Genomic DNA, 23364 nt, shown 5'->3' on the forward strand with positions numbered 1-23364 from the left:
TAATTTCTTATAAAATAGATCTTTACCGCCCAAGTCATTCGCAAATTGATCACGACCACACAACATGGCTGGCTCAATTAGCTAACCCTAACTCTTTCAAGATCTCCAAATAAGGTGATGTTATGATGACCGACCACCCATCTATTGCCTCTATTAATCACCAAGCTCCTAGCTTACCTGCTTCGCTCCAAATTGTTGGCCAAAGTAGGCTAGTCGACTTGCTTCTTGTATATAAGAAATTAAATCTAGACTGTGCAAGTCAGTTGAAGAATGATCACGACCATACGACTTGGCCGGTCAATTTAACAAGCATGGCTCTCTCCTATAATGACCAAGAAAGCTCCATGATAGATACCTATGAGCCCTCTACTATTTCATCCAATCAAGTCGCTCCTAGCCTACCTGTTTTTCTCCGAATCATCGACGAAAGTAGGCTAGTTGCACTGCCCATAAGGGTCTTAATTAGGTTAAACGATAACGAAAAACTGTCGTAAATCATCTCAACCATCCAACTTGGCTAGCTGATTTGACCGACTTAGATTTGATTTGAGCCAACCAATGAGGTGCCATGAGTATTGCCGGTCATCCCTCTCCTAGATGGACCAATCACCTCATACCCAACTTGCTTGTACGACTCCCGTCAATTGATCAAAGAAGAGTGGTCGCTCCACCATTTTAATCTTAAGATCCGCGACTAATTCAAGCAGGCTCTATACAACACTGCACTACATGCATCGAATATGTTGAGCTGCTTGCTTGAATATGCTTCACATGTGTCGTTTACAAACATTGTTTTATGATCTCATAAATAATTTAATAAAATTTAATTATTTAAATATTTATTTAACTTAAAAGCACCATATGTTATTTTTGAGTACTAACTCACGACAACTCTCATTCATAAGACTTGACTTGTCACTTATAGCCACCATCTGCCTAGCTTGCTCATGATTGGTCGGAATATTTAGGTCTTACTGTTAGAGCACTGCTCGGTCGAACTTTCATGCGTTGCCATATCAAGCATGTTTGTAAATGTTAGTGATAAAAATTATAAGTCTTGATTTCAAGTCTATTATAGCTAAGTCTCGGACTAGGATAGTAAGTGTAGTTGAGCTCAAGGACTTCATGGCGATTCATCATACAAGTGGAAGAATTACTCAAGGAACCGATGGAACTTCTCGACAAAAAGGCATGTGAAGAATTGAACTTATCTGTCACTCAAAAGTCTATCTATTTTATCTCCTACTTCTTGAGACAAAAGTCGTATGCTATATATAGACTTATATTATACACATTTGATATTTCGAGCCGAGTATACCTCGCCTATCTATATCTCGAAATATATGTTGGTAAGCGTTTCGCTTCGACCATGTTTTTCTTTACCTAGTGATGCAAGTCATGATATGTTTCAATCACTGTGAAAATTGCTTTGACGAGAAATAGTGTAACAACTGCATAACGTCCTCTAAGAATGTTTCAATGATTGGAATGAGAGTTTAGATTACATAACCATAATGGACATAAGCATGTTGTGGAAACACATATTTGCATAAGTCCTATACTGGAGAATGGCTAGTAGCTCCGTCCGCGAACTGCCGAAGTTCTCAAACCCGAGAATTTCTGCTGAGTTAACAAACCGTTGCGTGAGCCAAATCCGCGAACCCAGTCCATGAATCGTCCAAGCTCTCGAACCCGAGAATTTCTGCTGGAGTTTGAAAACTCTTTCCAGTATTTCAAGTCCGCGAACCTAGTCTGCGAACTTGTGAAGGTTATATATCTGAAGATGATTTCTGAACTTAAACTTATAAAGACTAAGGAATGCTTTTGCAAACCGTGGCTATAAAGTTCATGAACCGATTCATGTGAATCAAATCATCTTTGCTTCAATTGTGTCTTATGTAGTACATGATATTTCCTTGCAATTGAAAAACTCTCTAACTAGTTCATATGAGTCATTTGAACTAGTTATGGTGAAGAAGAAAATGGTTGGTATGAAATGCTCAAATGGCTAACCTTTTGGTTGACTATTACTAAACCAACAATGTACACGTTTGGGTGCGGTTAACAAACCTAGGTGGATGCATTTCATTTGTGTATAACAAGCTAAGATTTCGATCTAACGGGGGAGATATATTAGCTTGAATCTAAATAAGGTTTTCATCTAACGGTGGATAACGTTTGCTTTGTGAGCAAGGCGAAACCCTGATTTGAAAGACTATATAAAGGAGACATCTAGCTTTGTGCAAAACTAATCCCCACACCTTACGTGTGATACTAGTTTGCGTGCAAGAGTCGGTTCTCCTTTAACCTTTGGTTTTCTTCTTTTAAAACCAGGTTAACGACTTAAAGACTTCATTGGGATTGTGAAGCCAGACCGATACTACTTTTATCGTAGTTGTGTGTTCTGATCTTGCATCTTCTATCGTACGAGTACAATCAGATTGATTGGCTTGAGATTTGATATCTCTGATAGGCAAGATATAAAAGTAATCACAAACATCTTCGTCTCCTCGTTTGTGATTCCACAACGTCTTGTTTCGCTACCATACGATTAAGATTGTTGTGAGGTGATTGATTAATCTAGGTTGTTCTTTGGGAATATAAGACCGGCTTATAAATTGGTTTCTGTTCACCTTGATTTTATATCAAAAGACGAAACAAAAACTTTAGGGTTTTTCTATGGGAGATAGATTGATCATTTGATAGACTTGTCTGTATGAGACGGATTTGTTTATTGTTAAAGCCCGCGATTTTGGGTCGTAGCAACTCTTAGTTGTGGGTGATATTAGCTAAGGGAATCAAGTGCGTAGTATCCTGCTGGGATCAGAGGCGTAGGGGTGCAACTGTACCTTGGATCAGTGGAAGAATGATTGGGGTTCAACTACAATCCAGTCCGAAGTTAGCTTGGAGTAGGCTATTGTCTGTAGCGGCTTAATACAGTGTGTATTCAATCTGGACTAGGTCCTGGAATTTTTCTGCATTTGCGGTTTCCTCGTTAACAAAACTTCTGGTGTCTGTGTTATTTCTTTTCCACATTGTATTTGTTTATATATTAGAAATAATACAAGTTGTGCGTTAGATCAATCAATTGGATAGTCCAACCTAACGGTTGTTGATTGATATTGATTGATCCTTGGATATCGGTCTTTGGTACCATCCAAGGTTATCTCTCTTTAATCGAGACTCGCAGTTTGCTTGAGTAAGATTAAATCGAGACATTGAGATATAAACTCTTTGATATAATTTTCATTGATTGAGCCTGACTGTCTAATTGATTCTCATAAAAAGTATATTGAATTTTGTCCATACAGATTGCTAAGCGAAATATTGGGTGGTGTTGTTAGACCCCCGCTTTTTCAATTGGTACCAGAGCAGGCAAACAAGTTTAAGACCTTACAAGTCTGTGTTTGTAGCAATCTGACTCTATGGACAGAGGTGCTATCTCTATTAACGTACCACCAGTCTTCGATGGATCTAATTACTTATGGTGAAAAATTGTTATGCGAGTTTTTCTTAAAGCACGTGATTTCCAATCATGGGTATATGTTGTTAATGGCTATGATGATCCCGTTGTGGCAGTTGGTGATGTAAACTTTCCGAAACCTATTGGTGAATATATCCCTGCTGAGATACTTGTTACTAAGAAACATTCCAACGGTTTGAATTCCATAATACATGTCATCACCCCAAACCTTCAGCACCATGTGTGTAATTGCACTCGGTCTAATGGTGCTTGGGATATCTTAGAAACCGTATTTGAAGGAAACTCCAGTGAAAAGGAAGCTAGGCTTCAAAACCTTAATTCCGATTGGGAGAACCTACGTATGGAAGATGAATATTCATTTGATGAGTTTAATCACAAAGTGTCTGAAATTGTTAATGCATCTTTTGCATTGGGTAAGACTATTCCTGAAAAGGACATTGAAAATTCTCAGATTGCTGCCATCTAGATACGAGTCTAAGAAGCATGCCATCGTTGAGGGAAATAACCTTGATAATCTTTCCAGAAATTCCTTGGTTGGAAAGCTAAAGATCTTTGATCATGAGCATACATCCAAAATCGGAAAGGATGTTGCCTTCAAAGCACAGAAGAACATGAAGTTACTTGATAAAAGTAAAAGTGTCTATGTCTTTGAAGATGATCAGTCTGAGGATGATTTTTCAGATGAAGATCTTGACAAATCAGTCTCCTTGATCACAAGACCGTTTAGGGATCTTATTTTGAAGTGAAGAAAACGGTTTTCAAGAGACAAACCTAGATCGTCAGATAAACCTCATATTCGCACCCTTCCTAAAAACAGGGATGCTGACGAGGCTGTGACGAGGATATGTCACAGTGCTTTAAGTGTAAAGGTTTTGGTCATTTTTCAAACGAATACCCTAATCGGAGAAAATACACTTGGAACAAAGGTCTTGCTGTAAAACTTGATGAAATGTCTGAGATCTATGATTCCGATGAAGATAGGAAATCAAGTATCGGTCTTCTTTGTGAAAACGTTGATTTTGATAATTGTAGCAATACATATATCAACCTTGATAGTTTCAGTGAAGATGAGAATCCAATCAAGCTGGAAGAATCAATTGACCCATCCTTTGGAAACTCTGTTTGTAATGTTTCAGGATCTACTATGTGTCTAGCTGCGCTCACACCACATATGTCTGAATATCATCCAAGATTAATGTGCTCGTTCTGCTCTCAAAAGGGTCATGAACTATCAAGATGTTACAAGTACAAACATCAAGTGAGGCACGCCAACAAACTTCAACGAAGAGAAAATCGATTGACAAGGAAACTTAAACTTGCTCAGAAGACTGCTGAGGTATGTAGGATATTATCTTCGTCTAAGAAGTTGGTTTCCAAGGATAAAATAAGACCATTAGAGAAGAACATATGGTCAAGTCTCTTTGATAGACAGAAGCCAGACGATTCCTCTCAAGAGGAAAATGGTGGACAAATTGTTGTTCACCACAACACAAATTAATTGTGTTGTTTGGTAAATCTTGTCTCATGTGCATGATCAAAAGAAACAAGGTTGTAAACGCACAGGCTTTAAGAAAAGTTTCTTAGGTATGTTTTTTTTCTGTCTATCAAATAAAAGAAAAGGGTTATTATCGATAATTATACTATTTACAGGATTTAGAGATGGTCGGCCACGAACCTGTTTAAAGGTTTCGAACCCTACATTCCTTTTTCCTTTGATATTTTTTTCTCAAGACGGCTTGTTGAGATTGTGAATTCCATTCAAAAAAACCAGTTGGTAATAGCTGTTCTCAAAGCATCACGTCTTTGGATGGAAAAGATGTCAACATGATTATTAAGCCATCAATCAAGGAAAAAGAGAAACCTCCAATGACTTCGTCCTTGAAAAGAGAAAGGAGGAATATAAGAAAGCCAAGGTCCGTCCCTTCTAACTCTCAGAAATTTTCCGATGTTCTTGATGAGTTGAAGGAAGTAAGAAAGGAGATTCATGAAATAAAGGCTTGCGTCTTAAGATCTTTGGAAATTCAGAAAGCCCTGGTTCGACATCACCAGCCAATACGGTTTGTTGATATTAATTCCTTTCTTCACGAACCTTATGTTCCAATGGTGGTTGATTACAAGGAGTTCGGGAATGATAAAGAATTTCTCAAAGATATTGTTGCCTAGGATGTCTTGGTTTTGGTTTAGTTGGAAGAATAACTAGTGCTTTGAATAGCAATGATTGTGACTACACGTAGCTATTATTTTTCATCTTCTTGTATTACTTTTTAGGTTTATTGGCTTTAAATTCTAAAAATATTTGGAGGATGGTGGTTTGAAATATTTAATCTTTATGGTTTGTTATATTGCAATTTGTTATAGGATATTTGAGTTTACGACCGTGAACTTTGTTGTCCCATATTTTGTCAAAAGTAAAGTCGTTCATTATCGGTATTCATGTATTGATTTAAGGATGAATAGACTTTTAACAAATACAAAAGTTAAGCCTATACTGTCAATTCTTTGATGGAAGATAGGTTAAAATCTTTTCTGTTCAAGGATGATGTCTATTAAATATCGTTATGCAAATAGTGATGGAAGATAAAATGAATCCTTGTGTATTCCACAGTATTGATCTTCATTGATCCATATTTTATGTAATACTGTGAGGCTCCGTAGTGTGTCTTATGTTGAGCACGATACGACTAAGCTGATTAATCTTTTGATTAGCCTGGTTGGTTATTCCAAAAAGTATGTTATGTTGAGCATTTGTGAACTAAATTAATCATCTTGTTTGGTTATTTAGTTATTGCTCCGTAAGTTCTCTTATGTCGAGCAAAACAATTGACAATTAAATTGATTACTTTCGTGATTAGTTTGGTTGTTTGTATTCCAATTAGATTAATTACGGGTTCTCTTGTAATTAGTCTAGTTGAGTATTCATATATTCCATAAGTTTTCTTGTGTTGAGTATATGAACGACTATCCTAATCGTTTTCTAATGGTTATGTTAGTCATATGTTCCGTAAGTTTTCTTATGTTGAGCATAATCAATTAAGTTGATCACCTTGTGTGTTTAATTTGATCGCGTATTTCGATTAAATTAATCATGGGTTTACTTGTGATCAATTTGATTGAGTTTTTGGATATAGAAAAGCATTATCATGGTTTTTGGTGTCCAATAAAAATCCTTCTTTTCTCTCGAAATTAAGGTCGCTCTTGTTGTTCCCTTGGGAATGACATCAAATTGGGTAGAGTTCTTTTGAACTTGTGCTTAATGGTCATATCTTGAGGGGTGTGCGGCTGTGGAATTTTAGAGAGGTTATCTTGTATCTTTAAACTCCTTGATGAATGCTATTAGCTTCGTCTATATGATTGCATCTAAATTAAGATGATGTTCGTCCTTTCTTTTAGTCATAAAATGTCTCTTGTGGAAATTTCATTATGATCCCTTTCTTGTACCTTTTCCAATTTTATTGACAAAAGGTGGGAGAATTAATATGTAGTTCACACTACAAATACATATGGTTTTCGGATCATTGTGTAAAGGGGAGTGGTTTCCATGATCGAGATGGAGTATTGACTAAGGGGGAGAGATACATATCACCATAGTATAATTGTTGAAGTTGTGATACAATTGGAGTTTGACACTATATAACAATACTATGACACTATATAACAATTTTCTCATTGTTATAGCTACGGATCTTCAACAACGGTGATGCTAAATTTACAACCTTTGGGATCATTGGAATACTTGGAAGGACGAAGATTTCAAGGAATGTTGAAGAATATAATCATGGAATAGGAGCTAATAAAGTTTCATTATCTTTTTATATTCCATATGTATTGATAGTTTTGTCATTAAAATTGACAAAGGGGGAGATTGTTAGAGCACTACTCGGTCGAACTTACATGCGTTGTTATATCAAGCATATTTGTCAATGTTAGTGATCAAAACTATAAGCCTTGATTTATAGTCTATTATAGCTAAGTCTCGGACTGGGATAGTAAGTGTAGTTGAGCTCAAGGACTTCATGGCGATTCATCATACAAGTGTAAAACTACTCAAGGAACCGGCGTAACTTCTCGACAAAAAGGTATGTGAAGACTTGAACTTATCTGCCACTCAAAAGTCTATCTATTTTATCTCCTACTTCTTGAGACAAAAGTCGTATGCTATATATATAGACTTAGATTATACACATTTGATATTTCGAGCCGAGTATACCTCGCCTATCTATATCTCAAAATATGTGTTGGTAAGCGTTTCGCTTCGACCTTGTTTTTCTTTACCTAGTGACGCAAGTCATGATATGTTTCAATCACTTTGAAAATTGCTCTGACGAGAAATAGTGTAACAATTATATAACATCCTCTAAGAATGTTTCAATGATTGGAATGAGAGCTTAGTTTACATAACCATAATGGACATAAGTATGTTGTGGAAACACATTTGTGCATAAGTCCTATACTGGAGAATGGCTAGTAGCCAAATCCGCGAACTCCGTCCGCGAACTGCCAAAGTTCTCAAACCCGAGAATTTCTGCTGAGTTAACAAACTATTTCTTGAGCCAAGTCCGCGAACAGGCGAAGCTCTCGAACTCGAGAATTTCTGCTGGAGTTTGAAAACTCTTTCCAGTACTTCAAGTCCGCGAACCTAGTCTGCGAACTTGTGAAGGTTATTTATCTGAAGATGATTTCTGAACTTAAACTTATAAAGACTAAGGAATGCTTTTGCAAACCGTGGATATAAAGTTCACGAACCGATTCATGTGAATCAAATCATCTTTGCTTTGATTGTGTCTTGTGTAGTACATGATATTTCCTTGCAATTGAACAACTCTCTAACTAGTTCATATGAGTCATTTGAACTAGTTACGGTGAAGAAGAAAATGGTTGGTATGAAATGCTCAAATGACTAACCTTTTGGTTGACTATTACTGAACCGACAACTTACACGTTTAGGTACGGTTAACAAACCTAGGTGAATGCATTTCATTTGTGTATAACAAGCTAATATTTCGATCTAACGGTTGAGATATATTAGCTTGAATCTAAACCAGGTTTTCATCTAACGGTGAATAGTGTTTGCTTTGTGAGCAAGGCGAAACCCTGATTTGAAAGACTATATAAATGAGACATCTAGCCTTGTGGAAAACTATTCCCCACACCTTACTGTGATACTAGTTTGCGTGCTAAAGTCGGTTCTCCTTTAACCTTTGGTTTTCTTCTTCTAAAACCAGATTAACGACTTAAAGACTTCATTGTGATTGTGAAGCCATATCGATGCTACTTTTATCGTAGTTATGTGTTCCGATCTTGCATCTTCTATCGTACGAGTACAATCAGATTGATTGACTTGATATTTGATATCTCCGATAGGCAAGATATAAAAGTAATCACAAACGTCTTCGTCTCATCGTTTGTGATTCCACGACGTCTTGTTTCGCTACCATACAAATAAGATTGGTGTGAGGTGATTGATTAATCTAGGATGTTCTTCGGGAATATAAGACCGGATTATCAATTGGTTTCTGTTAACCTTGATTTTATATCAAAAGACGAAACAAAAACTTTAGGGTTTATCTGTGGGAGACAGATTGATCCTTTAATAGACTTGTCTGTGTGAGACAGATTTGTTTATTGTTAACGCCTGCGATTTTGGGTCGTCGCAACTCTTAGTTTTGGGTGAGATCAGCTAAGGGAATCAAGGGCGTAGTATCCTGCTGGGATCAGAGGCGTAGGGGTGCAACTGTACCTTGGATCAGTGGGAGACTGATGGGGTTCAACTACAGTCCAGTCCGAAGTTAGCTTGGAGTAGGCTATTGTCTGTAGCGGCTTAATACAATGTTATTCAATCTGGACTAGGTCCGGGGTTTTTGTGCATTTACGGTTTCCTCGTTAACAAAACTTCTGGTGTCTGTGTTATTTCTTTTCCGCATTATATTTGTTTATATAATAGAAATAATACATGTTGTGCGTTAGATCAATCAATTAGATAGTCCAACCTAACGGTTGTTGATTGATATTGATTGATCCTTGGATATTGGTCTTTGGTACCATCCAAGTTTATATCTCTTTAATCGAGACTCACAGTTTGGTTGAGTAAGATTAAATCGAGAGATTGAGGTATAAACTTTTTGATATACTTTTCATTGATTGATCCTGACTGTCTAGTTGATTCTCATAAAAAGTATATTGAATTTTGTCCATACAGATTGCTAAGTGAAATATTGGGTGGTGTTGTTAGACCCCCGCCTTTTCACTTACAAACAAGACCTACGATATGATTAGTTGCTGGAATAATAATATATTCATGACTATTTCTCACATGTCGTAGTGGTGAGCCCACTCAGCAACTATCATACGAGACTTGCTCCACTTTTCATTAGTTGTGGTGTGACTTGCTCTATATATCATATATATTTTACCATGCAAGTATCATGAATATGCAAGTCACGACTAGGTATTATTTTCTACAAAATACTCGAGACATCACATGTCACATAACTGGGGGATGTTCATCAAGGTATTGGTCTGGCGGTTTACAACATGCATTGTGCAATAAATCTGTTAGATTATTGCTCGGTTGAACCCACCAAGCGTTGGTATGTCAAGTTTGGTTGTCATATTTTAGTGAATCAAAACTCATGTTAAGAGTCGCTTGATTATGTACTAAAGTTAAAATTCGTATAGGTTAGCTTGAATGTATTATGATATGAGACATTACAAGTATGCGAAGTCTTGAAGATGTGAAGAAGCAAGGAGTTACAACGACAACGATCATCCTTCCACTTGAGGTTAGTGATATTTGATTTGAACTGTTTCATTCCCTGACGTATCTTCCAAGTCGTGCATATTGAAAACATAACTTCGAAGCATATTTGAACTCTAGATAGACATAATATTAAGGAATAAAATACGAGGTTTATTGCTTAACCATTAAACTTTGTAGATAAGACATCGCCATAATCGTTTGAATGCTATTGTGATTATGTATGGGTATAAGGTGAGGATTTCATCCTATGGAACAATGTTTACATGTGTTCTAAGGAAGTAAGTTTATAAACTTGTTTGTGAACCGAAAAGGAAATTGCTGGGAGTAATTGGTTTTATTATTCATTGCATATATTATGAACAACCAATATGTGTGATAGAGTATAAACGCTCACAACTTGTTGTGTTCTTGGTAGAAATATTCGTAAAGTCCTGACTTTTGTATTGGTATAACTTTTATTAGAAAAACCAATCTTAAGTAATCACCTGGTATGATCAGATTGTATGTGCCTTGGGGAAAGGGAAACGATCCTTGTTGGGGGTAGGGAACCGATCCCAGTGAGGGAAAGGGAACCGAACCTAAGGGGTGCAGTGCAATAGGGAACCGATCCTTGTATGGAGTGCAACAAGGTTTATAGCAGAAAGGGGATCTGATTCTATGGACATGTGCAATACATATGAGTTTAATACCATATATATGTGGGGAACCGATCCTAGTATCTAGTCAACCGAATCTTTGGAAAGCTAGTGGGACTATGCATAGTACTCACATGGAGGTAGAACCGAACTTGTTTTGGTAGAACCGTAAACCCATGATTGTGATTGAATGTTGGTTTGATCAATCACATAGTTCTTGAAAGTCAGATGAACCAATTCTAAACTTGTTTGGAAGTGTGGCAAATCGGTTTCAAGGTTGTAAGTGTGAAAGAGGACTTACAAAGTAAAGATGTCGACAAACTTTGAACACGTACTGTGAATGTTTATTTCTATAATTGTTCAAAGATATTCCTTAAAGTCTAATGGAAGAGAATCCCAGGATCGAAACATAAGTAAGTTAAGAATCTTTTAATTAAGGTTATTCATTTAACTTTGTAGGGAAATTATGGAATTAGTAATGTGCATTTACTAATTAGATTTTCTGAGAGATTTCGATTGTATTTTTTGACAAAACATTTCCAGTAATTATGAAAACCGAATATGTGCATTTATGAATATCTTGAGAATATTTTCGGTTTTGGAAATTCCTCGGTGTCCAAACTTCCTTGTCTATAAACACATGAAGTTTTCCTTTCTAGCAAAACTAATCCTTCGTAACAACAAACTTCCTCTTTTGTCTTTGTTACTGGTGGAGCCGCCTATCGGAGAGGAGAGTAATCTAATTAGGTGAAATATCTTACGGCCGCTCGTTTTAAAGTCTTCTTTGGGATTGAGAATCTCTAGAACGACCCGTTGGTGGGAAACTAGATAATTGCGGTTTATCTTTGTTTTCGATTGATTTGATAGACTCTGATTGCACCTAGTTTGTTTATTCTTGAGAATCTTCTCTTCTAATATAAGATTCACTCAAACTAGTTCAGAGTTTCAACATGGATCTTTAGACTGTTGTTAGTTCTAAAGACGATCTTGTGATAATCCATTGTTAACAGACTCCGCTCTGTGCGTGATTGATCACAAGAGATTCAAGTGATTGTGTGAAGGTGTTTATTGAATATTTAAGAATATTTTAAGACAAAGAAGATCTTGAAGATCTGACTTGGGTTTTATAATCTTTGGTGTGCACAATACTTGTTTGGGAAAAGATGATCCAATTAATAATCGGTTTATCTTTGTGGTAGATTGGATTGATTAATTGAGTATATCGGAATCAACACGATTCTTCAAATTAAAGGTGTTGTTGGCTTAATCTTAACCGATTACCTTTGGGTAATTGAACATAAGATATATCTAGACCAGACGAAGGAGTTTATGTTGAGATAAACGGAAGAGTTATGTCTGACTCATATCACTTAGTTGAATAGAGTTGATACCAAACAGATTTCAGTGAACCGATTAGTTGTATTGTCTCGACTCAGTCCATAGACAATCACTTTCGGAGAAAGGACTTATAGGTAGGAAAAGTTTTAGCTTGAGGTATATTTGGGTACGCTCGCCTTTTCAACATCCATTATGAGAAAGTGACGGAAGGAGCGGACAGTTAATGAGTAAAGGATAAGTGGGTACACAACCACCCTACCTCCACAATAGGGCACGGTTTCTACCACCTTCACACCTCTCCACACTACTCTACAACTCCTACTTCCTATGAGATCAGGATGTTCGATTATGACTTAATTTAAATAGATTTTCAATCTATTCAAACAATTAACATAAAATTTCCAGAGAACTCACAGCTTCCATTTTTACAAGCAAGTTCCATTTTTTCTGAGATAAGACATAAACAGTCACATGTTACGGACCATGTTTCTCAGATCTCAACACCTTCTCTGCTTCCCTCCCTAAGATCAACCATTCTCCTTCATTTTGTGATCGAAGCAAGACTGGAACGATCATTTCTTGGTTTAGGTCAGAAATGTACAGATTGATCTCGAATTTAAAGTACTCTTGTGCAGTATATATATATTTTTTTAGGGTCTAGACTCGTTACTCATCAACCAACCTACTTTTACTATTTTCTCCATAATCAGTTTTTACCCCACCACACCTAAAAAATTGGCCAAACACATCAATTAGTGCTTTACAATAGAACAAACTTTGAGCAAGCCACTATGGTAAAATCAGTAGACACGCTTCTCTTAGGAAGCAATGCTACAACATTTTGGTACAGTTCCGAGTGGGGACATCTTATAAATGAGATATAATAAATGCTTTAATAGATTAGGTATTTCCATTTTAGTGTTAAAGGACTCACTTTTTACTTTAGGATTTTTTTTTATGATACTTTCGAATTTTGAACATATGTTAACTCAAGTTCTCCAAAAGGCCAGACCTGGAAACACAAGAGTTTCAACGTCAAGAGTAAGGTAGTTTTCAGTAAAGTATGCAAGGGATATTACTGGAAACACGTCTTTTGATTCTCTTTTTTCCGGAATCCTCTTTAACTGAAGATCGAGAAGGTATGCATAAACAGTCGCCACGGACGATACTTCAGTAACATGACAACCATAAAGCAGTCAACACTATAGTTACTTTTGTGATATGACGACTGACTATTAGTCTAACATAGTCTCGAACTTCAATTAGTGTCTACAACGACAACTAAAATTTAAGAGTAACTGAATTAACGTAAGTTAAAAATGTCTCAAATCACAACCACAATATGAAAGTACACAACATTCTCCAAAATGTCTTAAAAACAACCAATAAACAACTAGTAAAGCAATAATATCAAAGATATTAAAATAGGTCAATATTAATGTCATCTTCTTCTTCCACTTCATCGAGATTTTCAGCATCATCAACTCTTCCCTCTTCTCGTCAGCATCCACCTTCTTGTTAGAAACTTCTTTCAACTTCTCCTCAGCAGCTTGTTCATCTAACCCTTTAGGTGTACCTATGTAGTCACTATTTTCATTGTAACAGGGGTTTACATTTGAAAAGTCAGCTTCTCTGAAAAACAAGTCTTGGATAATAATCTTCTTCTTCTCCCCTTCGTCCTCTGATTTAAGGATATTCTGATCACTATTCAAAGGATTTTCATCACTTTTCAACCAGTATACAAACTCCGGATTATTTGCCATCCTAGCTAAAATTTCATATACAGTTACCTCCCGAGTTATTTGCAATGAGGTTTTGAGGGAGGATTAAACTTTCCCTTTCCTTTGTTGTGTTGTTGGAACTTAAATTATATGAACATAAAAGAGAGTTAAAGTATTGTTCTTAGTCGCCATGTTGAAGTTGAATCGATAATGCCGACTACAAGTATGTCTACACAGTCTTCAGGTTTTAATATTTCAAACCATGACGACCATGGCTAAAATTTACATTTACATAAAAACATCAATGTTCTGTGACATTCAGTCGTCATATTTTAAGGAATCAAAACACGACAACCTAAACAACTACAAAAAAATCGTCATCTTTAAGAGATAATTATTATGACGACCCTGGGTATTGGTTTATCAGTCATTATTAACTCCATCAAAGGTCGGCGTGATCTTTATCCTGCGACCCTTACGAACTCTAATATATATCAAATTTCGTCATTTTTTTAATACATAAATCATGACAACGTAAACCCTGAAAATCACCGTTTCCAATAATCTAAATAAAATAACAATTACTTGACATAATATAGTAGTTGGATTGAGTTTATATCATCACTTATAGTCTTCCTTTCGTTATTGATGGGTTTTTTCAATATTTTGAAAGATTTCAGACTTGGATTTGGAGATTTTGAAATCAATTGATACTTGATTGTTTCTAATCACTCGTTTTTGAGGAGACTGTAAGATGACAATTGTGAGATAAATAATGGAAGATAGAGTGGAGAAGATGAAACAGGTTTTTAACTTTTATGTTAATATCTACAGACAACCTCGATAAACGAATGCTCGATAAATGAATAACCCGCTAAATGAATAATTTTCAGGCCAAGGTGATAAATGAATAACCTCGCTTAATGCATTAATGAATAAAAAAATTTGAATCCTCAAAGGCCCTATGAAAACATAAACGAATAATAACTAATTTTCTTGTAAAAAATATATATGAGAATAACCCAAAATACATAATCAGTAAATTCTACATAAAAATATATGTAGAAATAAACTAAAAGGAATTTATCTATGGTTGATTTCCTTTTTTTTCCACCAAAACCAAAATGCACCGCGTCCTTAATTTTATGCAATGTTTGGAATATTTTGCTCGTGTTGTAGCAAGTAACTTTTTAAAGTGGTCATCGCTTGAAAGGCATCTTTAGATGACCCATTTGGTATGACACAATTATCATCTGGTTCAGGATCATTCTCATCATTTATTACTGACTCGATAATTTATTCGTCTGTTGGAACTCGGAGATTCCATAACTGCATCATTCTCGTTAGGATAGTTTAAAAGATATTCGACGTCCAGTTAATCCTTGAATATACTTTTCTAATTGACCATTTTCTGTTTCGGGAACATCAATATTTTCAGACCGAATCTTACAACGACGAAAACAATTTGCAATTGTTTTTGTAGTCACATCAAATCTCCAAACCATAGTAGCAAAATTGAAAGCATCCAAAATGTTAATCTTTTCAAGATTTGGTGGCTCAACTTCAAGGCTTTGCAAGATGCTTGAATAAAAAAAATGCCGATAATAAACTTTGAATCCTCGAATAATCTGAGTATCACATGGTTGAATTTTAGATGCTGTGTTAGGGGTTAAGAAAAGTAACTCTACAGTTTTCAGGCCTTCAACTACCCTCCAAGTACATTGATACATCTTCACTTATACAATTTAACTACTTAATCAAGAAAATTTTATCTGAATTTATTCATTTATCGATAAATAAATAACCACGCTAAACCAATTTTTTTTGTTCTTCGCCAAGGAATTCATCTATGGAGGCTAAACTATAGTCTGGTTTAACTCTAATAAGGTCAAGAGCAATGATGTAATTTTTCCGGTTGAGACACCCCTTAGCCGTTATTCCAAGTCCACTTAGATTTCTATACCCAATTACCAGTGCCGGGCATTTTTATTTTTCGTTTCATTAGTGTTTGTACCTCAGCCTCCCTTTTGATTGTATCGCCTCCCTGAAGAAGAAGAAGAAGAGAAAGAAACTTGTTAACTCACAACAATCCAATTTCCTTTGAGAAAAATGGGTAGCCAATTTAGGGTTTAGGTAGGAAGTTCGTTTCGGTCAGAAATTCCTCGTCTGAAAACAGGTCCAATCTACTATCAGGGTCCAAAATCACTGCTCCTCCTCGTGCACAGGTCGATAGGCTTAACAAGGAAGGTTATGGGAGAATTTGGTAACGAAATTAAACCGAAAGACAAGGTGGATGAGATGTTGGAGAGGCTGCTTCAACAACAACACCAGGATCAGATCGACGCTTCTCTGAAAAAGAAGGGACAGCTTTGGTGCGGGTTAATTGGTGGTGTTCTGGGGCTTTCTTATGCTCTTTGGACGGATTATCTAATGGATGGAAAAGTCAGAAATGTCTTGGGATGGACGATTCAATAGTAAATAACTCCTATACTTTACTAAGTTATCTGATTTTTAGGTTTTATTATGATCTATCTCTTAAAACTCCTTAGAAGTTGCTATAAAAATGTGGTTGGTTTTCTGTCAAATTCGATAATTTTCTGTGAAATTCTTATGGATTTTTAGTAGTATTTTGGTTCAGTGTCTGATGATTTTTTTTTTTGGCTGTGATTCTTCTCTTATCTCAAGGATTTAGTTGAGTTGAAGGATGACTTAGCTGTAACTGGAACTCTTCATTCAATTATTCATAACTTGAGAATACTAGAGTTGTTGATCAAGAACAGTATCCTCACATCACATGGTATTTACTCCTCTACCATCTTGAATTATTTTCTAGGGTTTTGTTGTTTACATTCCATATATTTGTGAATCATGTGGAGACTTGTAGGTGTTTGAATTTAGGTATTAAGTTCAATGGGCATTTATTGTGACAGAATCTCTAGAGTTTATAGAATTAGTGTTCAATGTTTTGAGTTCACCTCTATGATTACCAACTCTTGGACTTTGTGGTGAGAAGAAAATCCCCTAATGGCTAATCCCGCTTAGTGATGGACCTGCTAGAAAGCTTCTAATCCATGTAGGTTTTTCTTTCAGTATGTTTTGTGGCATACAAGAAACACTGGATTGAGAAAATTTTGTTTGTCTTTACTTTCTTTTTAAATACTATCGAGCTAAAGAGAACTGTTGTTTTGGAGTGCTGTCTATTGGTTAATTTATCGTTATATCCGACTGATAAATGTCGACTTCGGGAATCTATAATGACGTGGTAACCAAAAGGAAATACTCCAAATTGGTTAATCTAACAAACAAAATAACAAATTTTCTCTGGCTCTAAAGTAAAATAGAAAAGAAAGTGATGTATAAGAGGTTTTATTGAGTGTGGGCTGTAACAATCGAAAACTAACAAATCTTGATAGTTACCCAACCTGGGTAGTATAGAGATGCACAACCGTGTGAGTGAGTTCAAATTATGAATGTGTTGGTGCTGTTGTAGTTTTGTTTAATGGGCATTTGTTGTTACCGAAAATCCCTTAGTGGTTGGTGACAAGAAAATCCCGTAGTGGCTGAACCCCGCTTAGTGATGGACCTGCGGGAAAACTGCAAGCCTGTTTAGGTTTTTCTTTAGGTATGTCTTGTGGCATACAAGAATCACTGGATTTTGAAAGTTTGGTCTGTCTGTACTTTCTTTTGCATTTACTATCAAGCTACAGAGAACTGTTGTTTAACCAATTTGGAGTGCTGCCTATTGATTAATTAATCGTTATATTCTGCTACAAGCGTCGTCGTGTCGACCTCGACAATCTATGTGATGTGGTAACCAAAAGGTAGTACTCCAAATTATTTGAAGAGAACTGTTGTGTTGTTAATAGGTTAACCAATTTGGAGTGCTGCCTATTGGTTAATTTGTTGTTAACTATTGGTTATTTGTTGTTAATTTGTTATATGTTGTTAATACTGGGATTTAACGTGGTCGGCGTATTTTTCCCTACGTCCTTAGTGATATTATTAGATTTGTGTTCTTACATGAAACTCCATTTATGAGGAGTAAAACCTCTAAGTATGAGCTAGTACAGAAGAAGGAGAAAGAAGATTCTTTTTAACCGAAATCACTTTCTCTTTTATAAGAGAGCTGCGCACCAAGATTACAAAGATACCCTTCGCTTACTAATAAAGCCAAGGACTCATTTCTCGTATAAAAGAGAAGGTGTTTTAGGTTAGAAAGGATCTTCTCCACTCCTCTCTAGCTCACACTTAGGGCTTCTACTCTTCATTAATGAAGTCACATTTGGAACATAATTTCTTATGAAATCAGTAGAGACAAATTGTAGCAAACTGTTGTAGTTCTAATGTGCTATACATTACTGAGAATTGAGAACCTGAATGAATATTGCACTTCAGATGAATAATAAATTGAATAGTAGTACTTTTTTATCCGAATACTCACACAGAACACCAGGGAGTTGTATCTGGTAACTGCAACAGTGGCTTGATTAGTCTGGTGCTGTTCTGAATCTGAACGAATGGATGAATACGGGGTTTATCATCCTTGAGTACCCCATGTGTTATGGGTAGTAAAAATGCTATGGAGAACTACAAATTAGGCTTAAAGTTGAATAGAACAGTGGTAGATATCTAGTAATTAGTAGTTGTATGTTCTACCGTTAGCCAAGCAGAGACTAGACTGAAGTGTTAATTAGGCACATCAGAGCATATCTTTCTGGTACTGGCAGACCTCTACTGCACTTAATGTCAAAATCCCTGTATCATCATTATGAACATATTACTAGTTGCGGAATAATTGTGTATAGGCAGGATGCTATGGCTATTTGTAAATAAGTCCTATCAGTCCGTGTGTGTAGATGCCTCCAGCCATAATTATACTCGTAGCCTATGCTTTAAAGATGATTTATGACACCGCAAAGTAAATAAAGAAAAGGTGAAACATCATGCTTTTCTTTGCGACCCTTACCTTATTCTCTTCAATATCACCTTAATTACCTGATGTTAGCACCATGTAGTACAGCGTAGTTAATTCTTACCTTTGTTGTTTCTGTTGTTTGCAGTACATGTGCCTTATTCATTATAAATACTTCTTTACAACGTTTTCGCATGTCTGGCAGATTTCAGTAAGGATTAGTTGGGAGATATGTGCAGCTACCCCCGGAAGGAGTTGTTGTTTAGTTGTTCAGAGAAGGATTGTTTGAAACTGATTGTGGATTGAAATTTGATCCCAAGGTTTTGATGATGAAAAACGAGGTTGATGTTGGCATCGAAGATGTTAAGGAACTTATGACTTCTTCTTGGTGGTCGTAAAGATTCTTGATCATCAGGTATATATCTTGAACTTATGATTATTTGTTTCCATTTGAATCGTTGAATGTTCTGTTAATTTAGAACAAATTTCTTATGAACATCGGTTGAGAGACTCGAGACAAATCCTAGAAAACTAATACTTTTGTAGTTGTATACATCACTGAGTATAGAAAAGCTGAATGAAAAATGAACTTGAGATGAATAATAAATTGAAAAGTACACTTTTAGCTGAAAACACACGCAGACACACCATGGAGTTTTATCTGGTAACTGCCGCAATGGCTTGGTTAGTTTGGTGATATTCTGATTTGAATCTGACTGTGAATGTGTTAATGGATGAATATGGGGTTGTCATCCTTCAGTATACTAGGTGTAGTAGCCAGAAGCTTAGAAATGGTTATGGGGAGCAAAACTGCTGTTCCTTCAGTATCTCTCAAATCTTCATTAGGTAGTTTAATCTTTTATTTCGACATTGCAACTTTTGACAACAATCTATTCCATGACAGGTAGGGTTTGTTTCATCTCTCAATCAGTTTAGTATCTTCTCTCTTTATTTATGTCTATCTTTCACTACGAGATGATGAAAACGGTTTCTACATGTTGGGGACCAAGGTGTAAGCATCCTAGTAGCTTTGTATAAGATTATACACGTCTTTACTTCAAAAAGACATCATGAGCTCGTTCGGTTAACTATGTAATCTTTAGCTCGTTAATGTCAGAGAGTCCTTGTGAGACAAGTCTGGTTTTGCTGGAAAATAAATTACTTCCAAGTATAATTTCTAATTAGCACTTTCTCTTTCTAGGCAGGGGCCTCTTTCGCCATCATTTCCTGTTGAGAATTTCGCCAGTTCCATCTACGGCAATGAAGAGTCACTGGACAAGACAAAGAACCTTCCCATTGTGAAGAGAATATCTGACTTCACCTTCTGCTCTTACTTTCTAGATTATTCGACGTTGATTCTGACGTTCCTACAAAGGCAGAATGCGTGTATCCGCAGTCAACAGTTCCAGAAGACTGCCAACTCCAAATTCGAGTCATGTTCTGTATAATAATGGGATTGTAATTAGATTGTGGTCTCTGACTGATCAATAATACCCCGAAGCTTGCACTATGAGGGGATTTCCTGGATTAACATTTTGATGGATCACACTTCTTCATATTTTTGAATTTCTAGATGTTGATCATGTACCTTATCTTCAGCCATTATCCTCATCTGCCCGGATCAGCATCAACTGGCTCATACAGTTCATTTCTGGATTTATGTTCCATACAGTTCATTTCTGGATTTATCTTCATATTTTGTAGTGCAGCCTGCCTCCGGGACGCCGAAAGAAACATATGAATATGTGGGGTACATGCCAGTAAATCTGAGCTGAGATTAAATGGTAAAACTTTCCTCTCCCTGCAGCCTGAGTAAATCTGAACTCAAATAACACATGGTAAAGTTAGATGCTGCAGTTACAGAACCTTACTGTATAAAAGAACAGAAGGTGATGGGAAGCTACACCACCATGAAACCTGAAAGAAAACGTCACACGTGAGGAACCGAACCCCACTTGCTAATGACAGAATTCTTAAATCTTTTCCTTACTTCCTTCTCAAGGTCATCTGGAAGAAGTTGAGCATTTGGGGACATCATTGAGGCTACAGCAGGGATGGAAATTTCCATTAGAGTGTTTGACTACGTTGAAAGCAACACTTTTCCACATGGGTTGAAATCAATGACGCAATTCGTGAGGTACGCATAATACAGCCAACATAAACACAAGTATAAATATGAAATTTGCAAACTTGATAGAAATTCATAACCGGCACAATCAATTCCAGACAGAAAAAAGAAAAACAAGAAACCCTTTGCAAGTCATCAACCATGCTAGAGCTTGAGTTTACGCTTTCATCATGCCTTCTCTTCATCCTCCTCCCTATTATCATTTTATTCTTAGTCATCAAAACTGGAGGTAATTCTTCTTCTTCGTCGTCGAAGTTACCAAGATCTTACCCATTGGTTGGTTCTACTTTCGCTATTCGTGCGAATGAAAACAGAAATAACCAATGGATTGCAGATGTACTTCGCCATTGTTCCACGGGAACTTATGTTGCTTCTCGAGGTTTACTAGGTCCTGCTCAAGTTTGGACTGCAAATCCTGAAAATGTGAAGCACATTCTCAAGACCCAATTCTCTGTTTACCCAAAAGGTGGAATCTCTATAAGCATTCTCAAAGATTTCCTGGGCAATGGTATATTCAATACTAACGGGGATACCTGGAAGTTTCAGAGGCAGATATCAAGCCATGAGTTCAACACTAAATCTCTTCGTAAGTTCATCGAAGATGTTGTTAAGACCGAGGTTTTTGATCGGCTAGTTCCCATTCTGTCAACAACAGCAGAGCAAAACTCAGTTCTTGATCTTCAAGATATTCTTCAAAGGTTTGCTTTCGACAACATTTGTAAAATCTCTTTTGGGTATGATCCTGCCTACCTTTCACCTTCACTCCATAAGACCGAATTCGCTACTGCTTTTGAAGAGGCTACCGAGATTAGCGGAAGACGTTTCCGTTCTGTGATCCCATTAGTCTGGAAGATTAAGAGATTTCTCAACATTGGGTCTGAGAAGAAACTCAAGCAAGCCACTTCGAAGGTTCGAGAGTACGCCAAAAACCTTATAATGCAAAAGAAAGAAAACAAAGACAGGTCTTCACTGGAGGCCACTGATCTTCTCTCAAGGTTCTTAAGAGACGAGCACTTAGACGATGATTTTGTGATCGATATTGTTATAAGCTTCATCTTAGCAGGTCAGGACACCACTTCAGCAGCCTTGACATGGTTTTTCTGGTTAATTTCCTGCAACCCCAAGGTAGAAGAAGAGATAATGAAAGAGATAAACCAAACGTCAGAAGAACCTGGTTACGACGACATCAAAGACATGGCTTACATCCACGCGTCGATTTGCGAAAGCATGAGGTTGTACCCACCAGTCCCAGCTGACGGTAAAGAAGCAGCAAGCGACGATATCTTACCAGACGGAACTATTATAAAGAAGGGAATGACTGTGACATATTCTCCTTACGCAATGGGACGGATGGAAAATTTGTGGGGTTCAAACTGGAATGAGTTCAAGCCAGAGAGATGGTTAGAGATTGATAAAACTACCGGAAAACTACACTTTATGGCCAAAGACTCCTACACATATCCAGTGTTTCAGGCAGGACCTAGGATTTGCTTAGGTAAAGAGATGGCATTCTTGCAGATGAAGATGTTAGTTGTTGAAATTTTACGTCGGTTTCGAGTTGTTCCTGCAGAAGGAGACGAATTTGAACCTGTTTTCATTTCCTACTTAACCTCGAAAATGAAAGGTGGTTTTCCAGTGAAGATTCAACATAGGAACTGTGAAGACAGACACTGATAATTATATGGATTTATGTTGCATTGTGTTGCAGTGTTTTAGTCTATGGGCATCATTGGATGACTTTATTTTAGTCGGTTATTATAGAATTGGATCCGTAAACCCCAGATGGATAGTAAACAAAAATCTATCAAGAAACTTGTAAACAAGAACTAGAAATCCTTGTCAAAAACGGAAAACCGGTCTCCAAGTTTGGGACGGTCTAAGTTTCTCATCTTGTATCTTATATATAAGGGTAACGTCATATGTATTTCCAATCAACAGAGATAATTTTACATCAGTAATAATGGCAGATGTTGCGAAAGAAATATTGGAAAAGCTTAATAAATCAAACGATGTTATTGCCTCTTTACAAAGAAGCATTGAAGATATAAATAAAAGAATGATAAAGAGCGGGAAATCTCCAGAATCGATTTTCTGCGCTGTTGTTCGGGAAGACCCTGAAAAAGCAATGAAGAAACGTCAGGCTGCTCGTGACTCTCTTAACAGAGATTTTGACAGACTCATGGAAGCTATAAACACATTGATTCAGGAAAATAAAGAAGAAATGAAAACAAAAATGACAATTGATGTTGCAAAAGTTTGTTCAGTTTCCGGTGCAGATGAGCGTGCAACCAGTTTGGAGTCCGAAGAGCCTAAAATGGATATACTGAATTAGTATAAAACTTCCAAATAAGTATCTAGTAATAAAATGCAGCAGGATTGGAATCTCCAG

General features: G+C 36.6%; 1 protein-coding gene across 2 annotated transcripts; it reads left to right on the forward strand.

The window, feature by feature from the left end:
- The first annotated feature begins 15955 nt into the window (after positions 1 to 15955).
- LOC113345288 (cytochrome P450 94A1-like) lies at positions 15956 to 22936 on the forward strand. 2 transcript variants are annotated; one of them, XM_026589071.1, is made up of 4 exons: positions 15956 to 16409; positions 16621 to 16732; positions 19053 to 19262; positions 20049 to 22936. In XM_026589071.1, exon 4 carries the CDS (start codon positions 21117 to 21119, stop codon positions 22647 to 22649), a length of 1533 nt encoding a protein of 510 aa, XP_026444856.1. In that variant the 5' UTR covers positions 15956 to 16409; positions 16621 to 16732; positions 19053 to 19262; positions 20049 to 21116; the 3' UTR covers positions 22650 to 22936. The 2 variants fall into 2 exon arrangements, with proteins under 2 accessions (XP_026444856.1, XP_026444857.1); XM_026589072.1 differs by having other exon boundaries at positions 16628 to 16732.
- Positions 22937 to 23364: the final 428 nt, after the last annotated feature.

The sequence above is a fragment of the Papaver somniferum genome, unplaced genomic scaffold (genome assembly GCF_003573695.1).
Source record: "Papaver somniferum cultivar HN1 unplaced genomic scaffold, ASM357369v1 unplaced-scaffold_81, whole genome shotgun sequence".
Taxonomy (NCBI): Eukaryota; Viridiplantae; Streptophyta; class Magnoliopsida; order Ranunculales; family Papaveraceae; genus Papaver; species Papaver somniferum.

Excerpts from the sequence above, each read along its gene's own strand:
- LOC113345288 (XM_026589071.1), top strand. The coding sequence starts at position 21,117 with ATGCTAGAGCTTGAGTTTACGCTTTCATCATGCCTTCTCTTCATCCTC.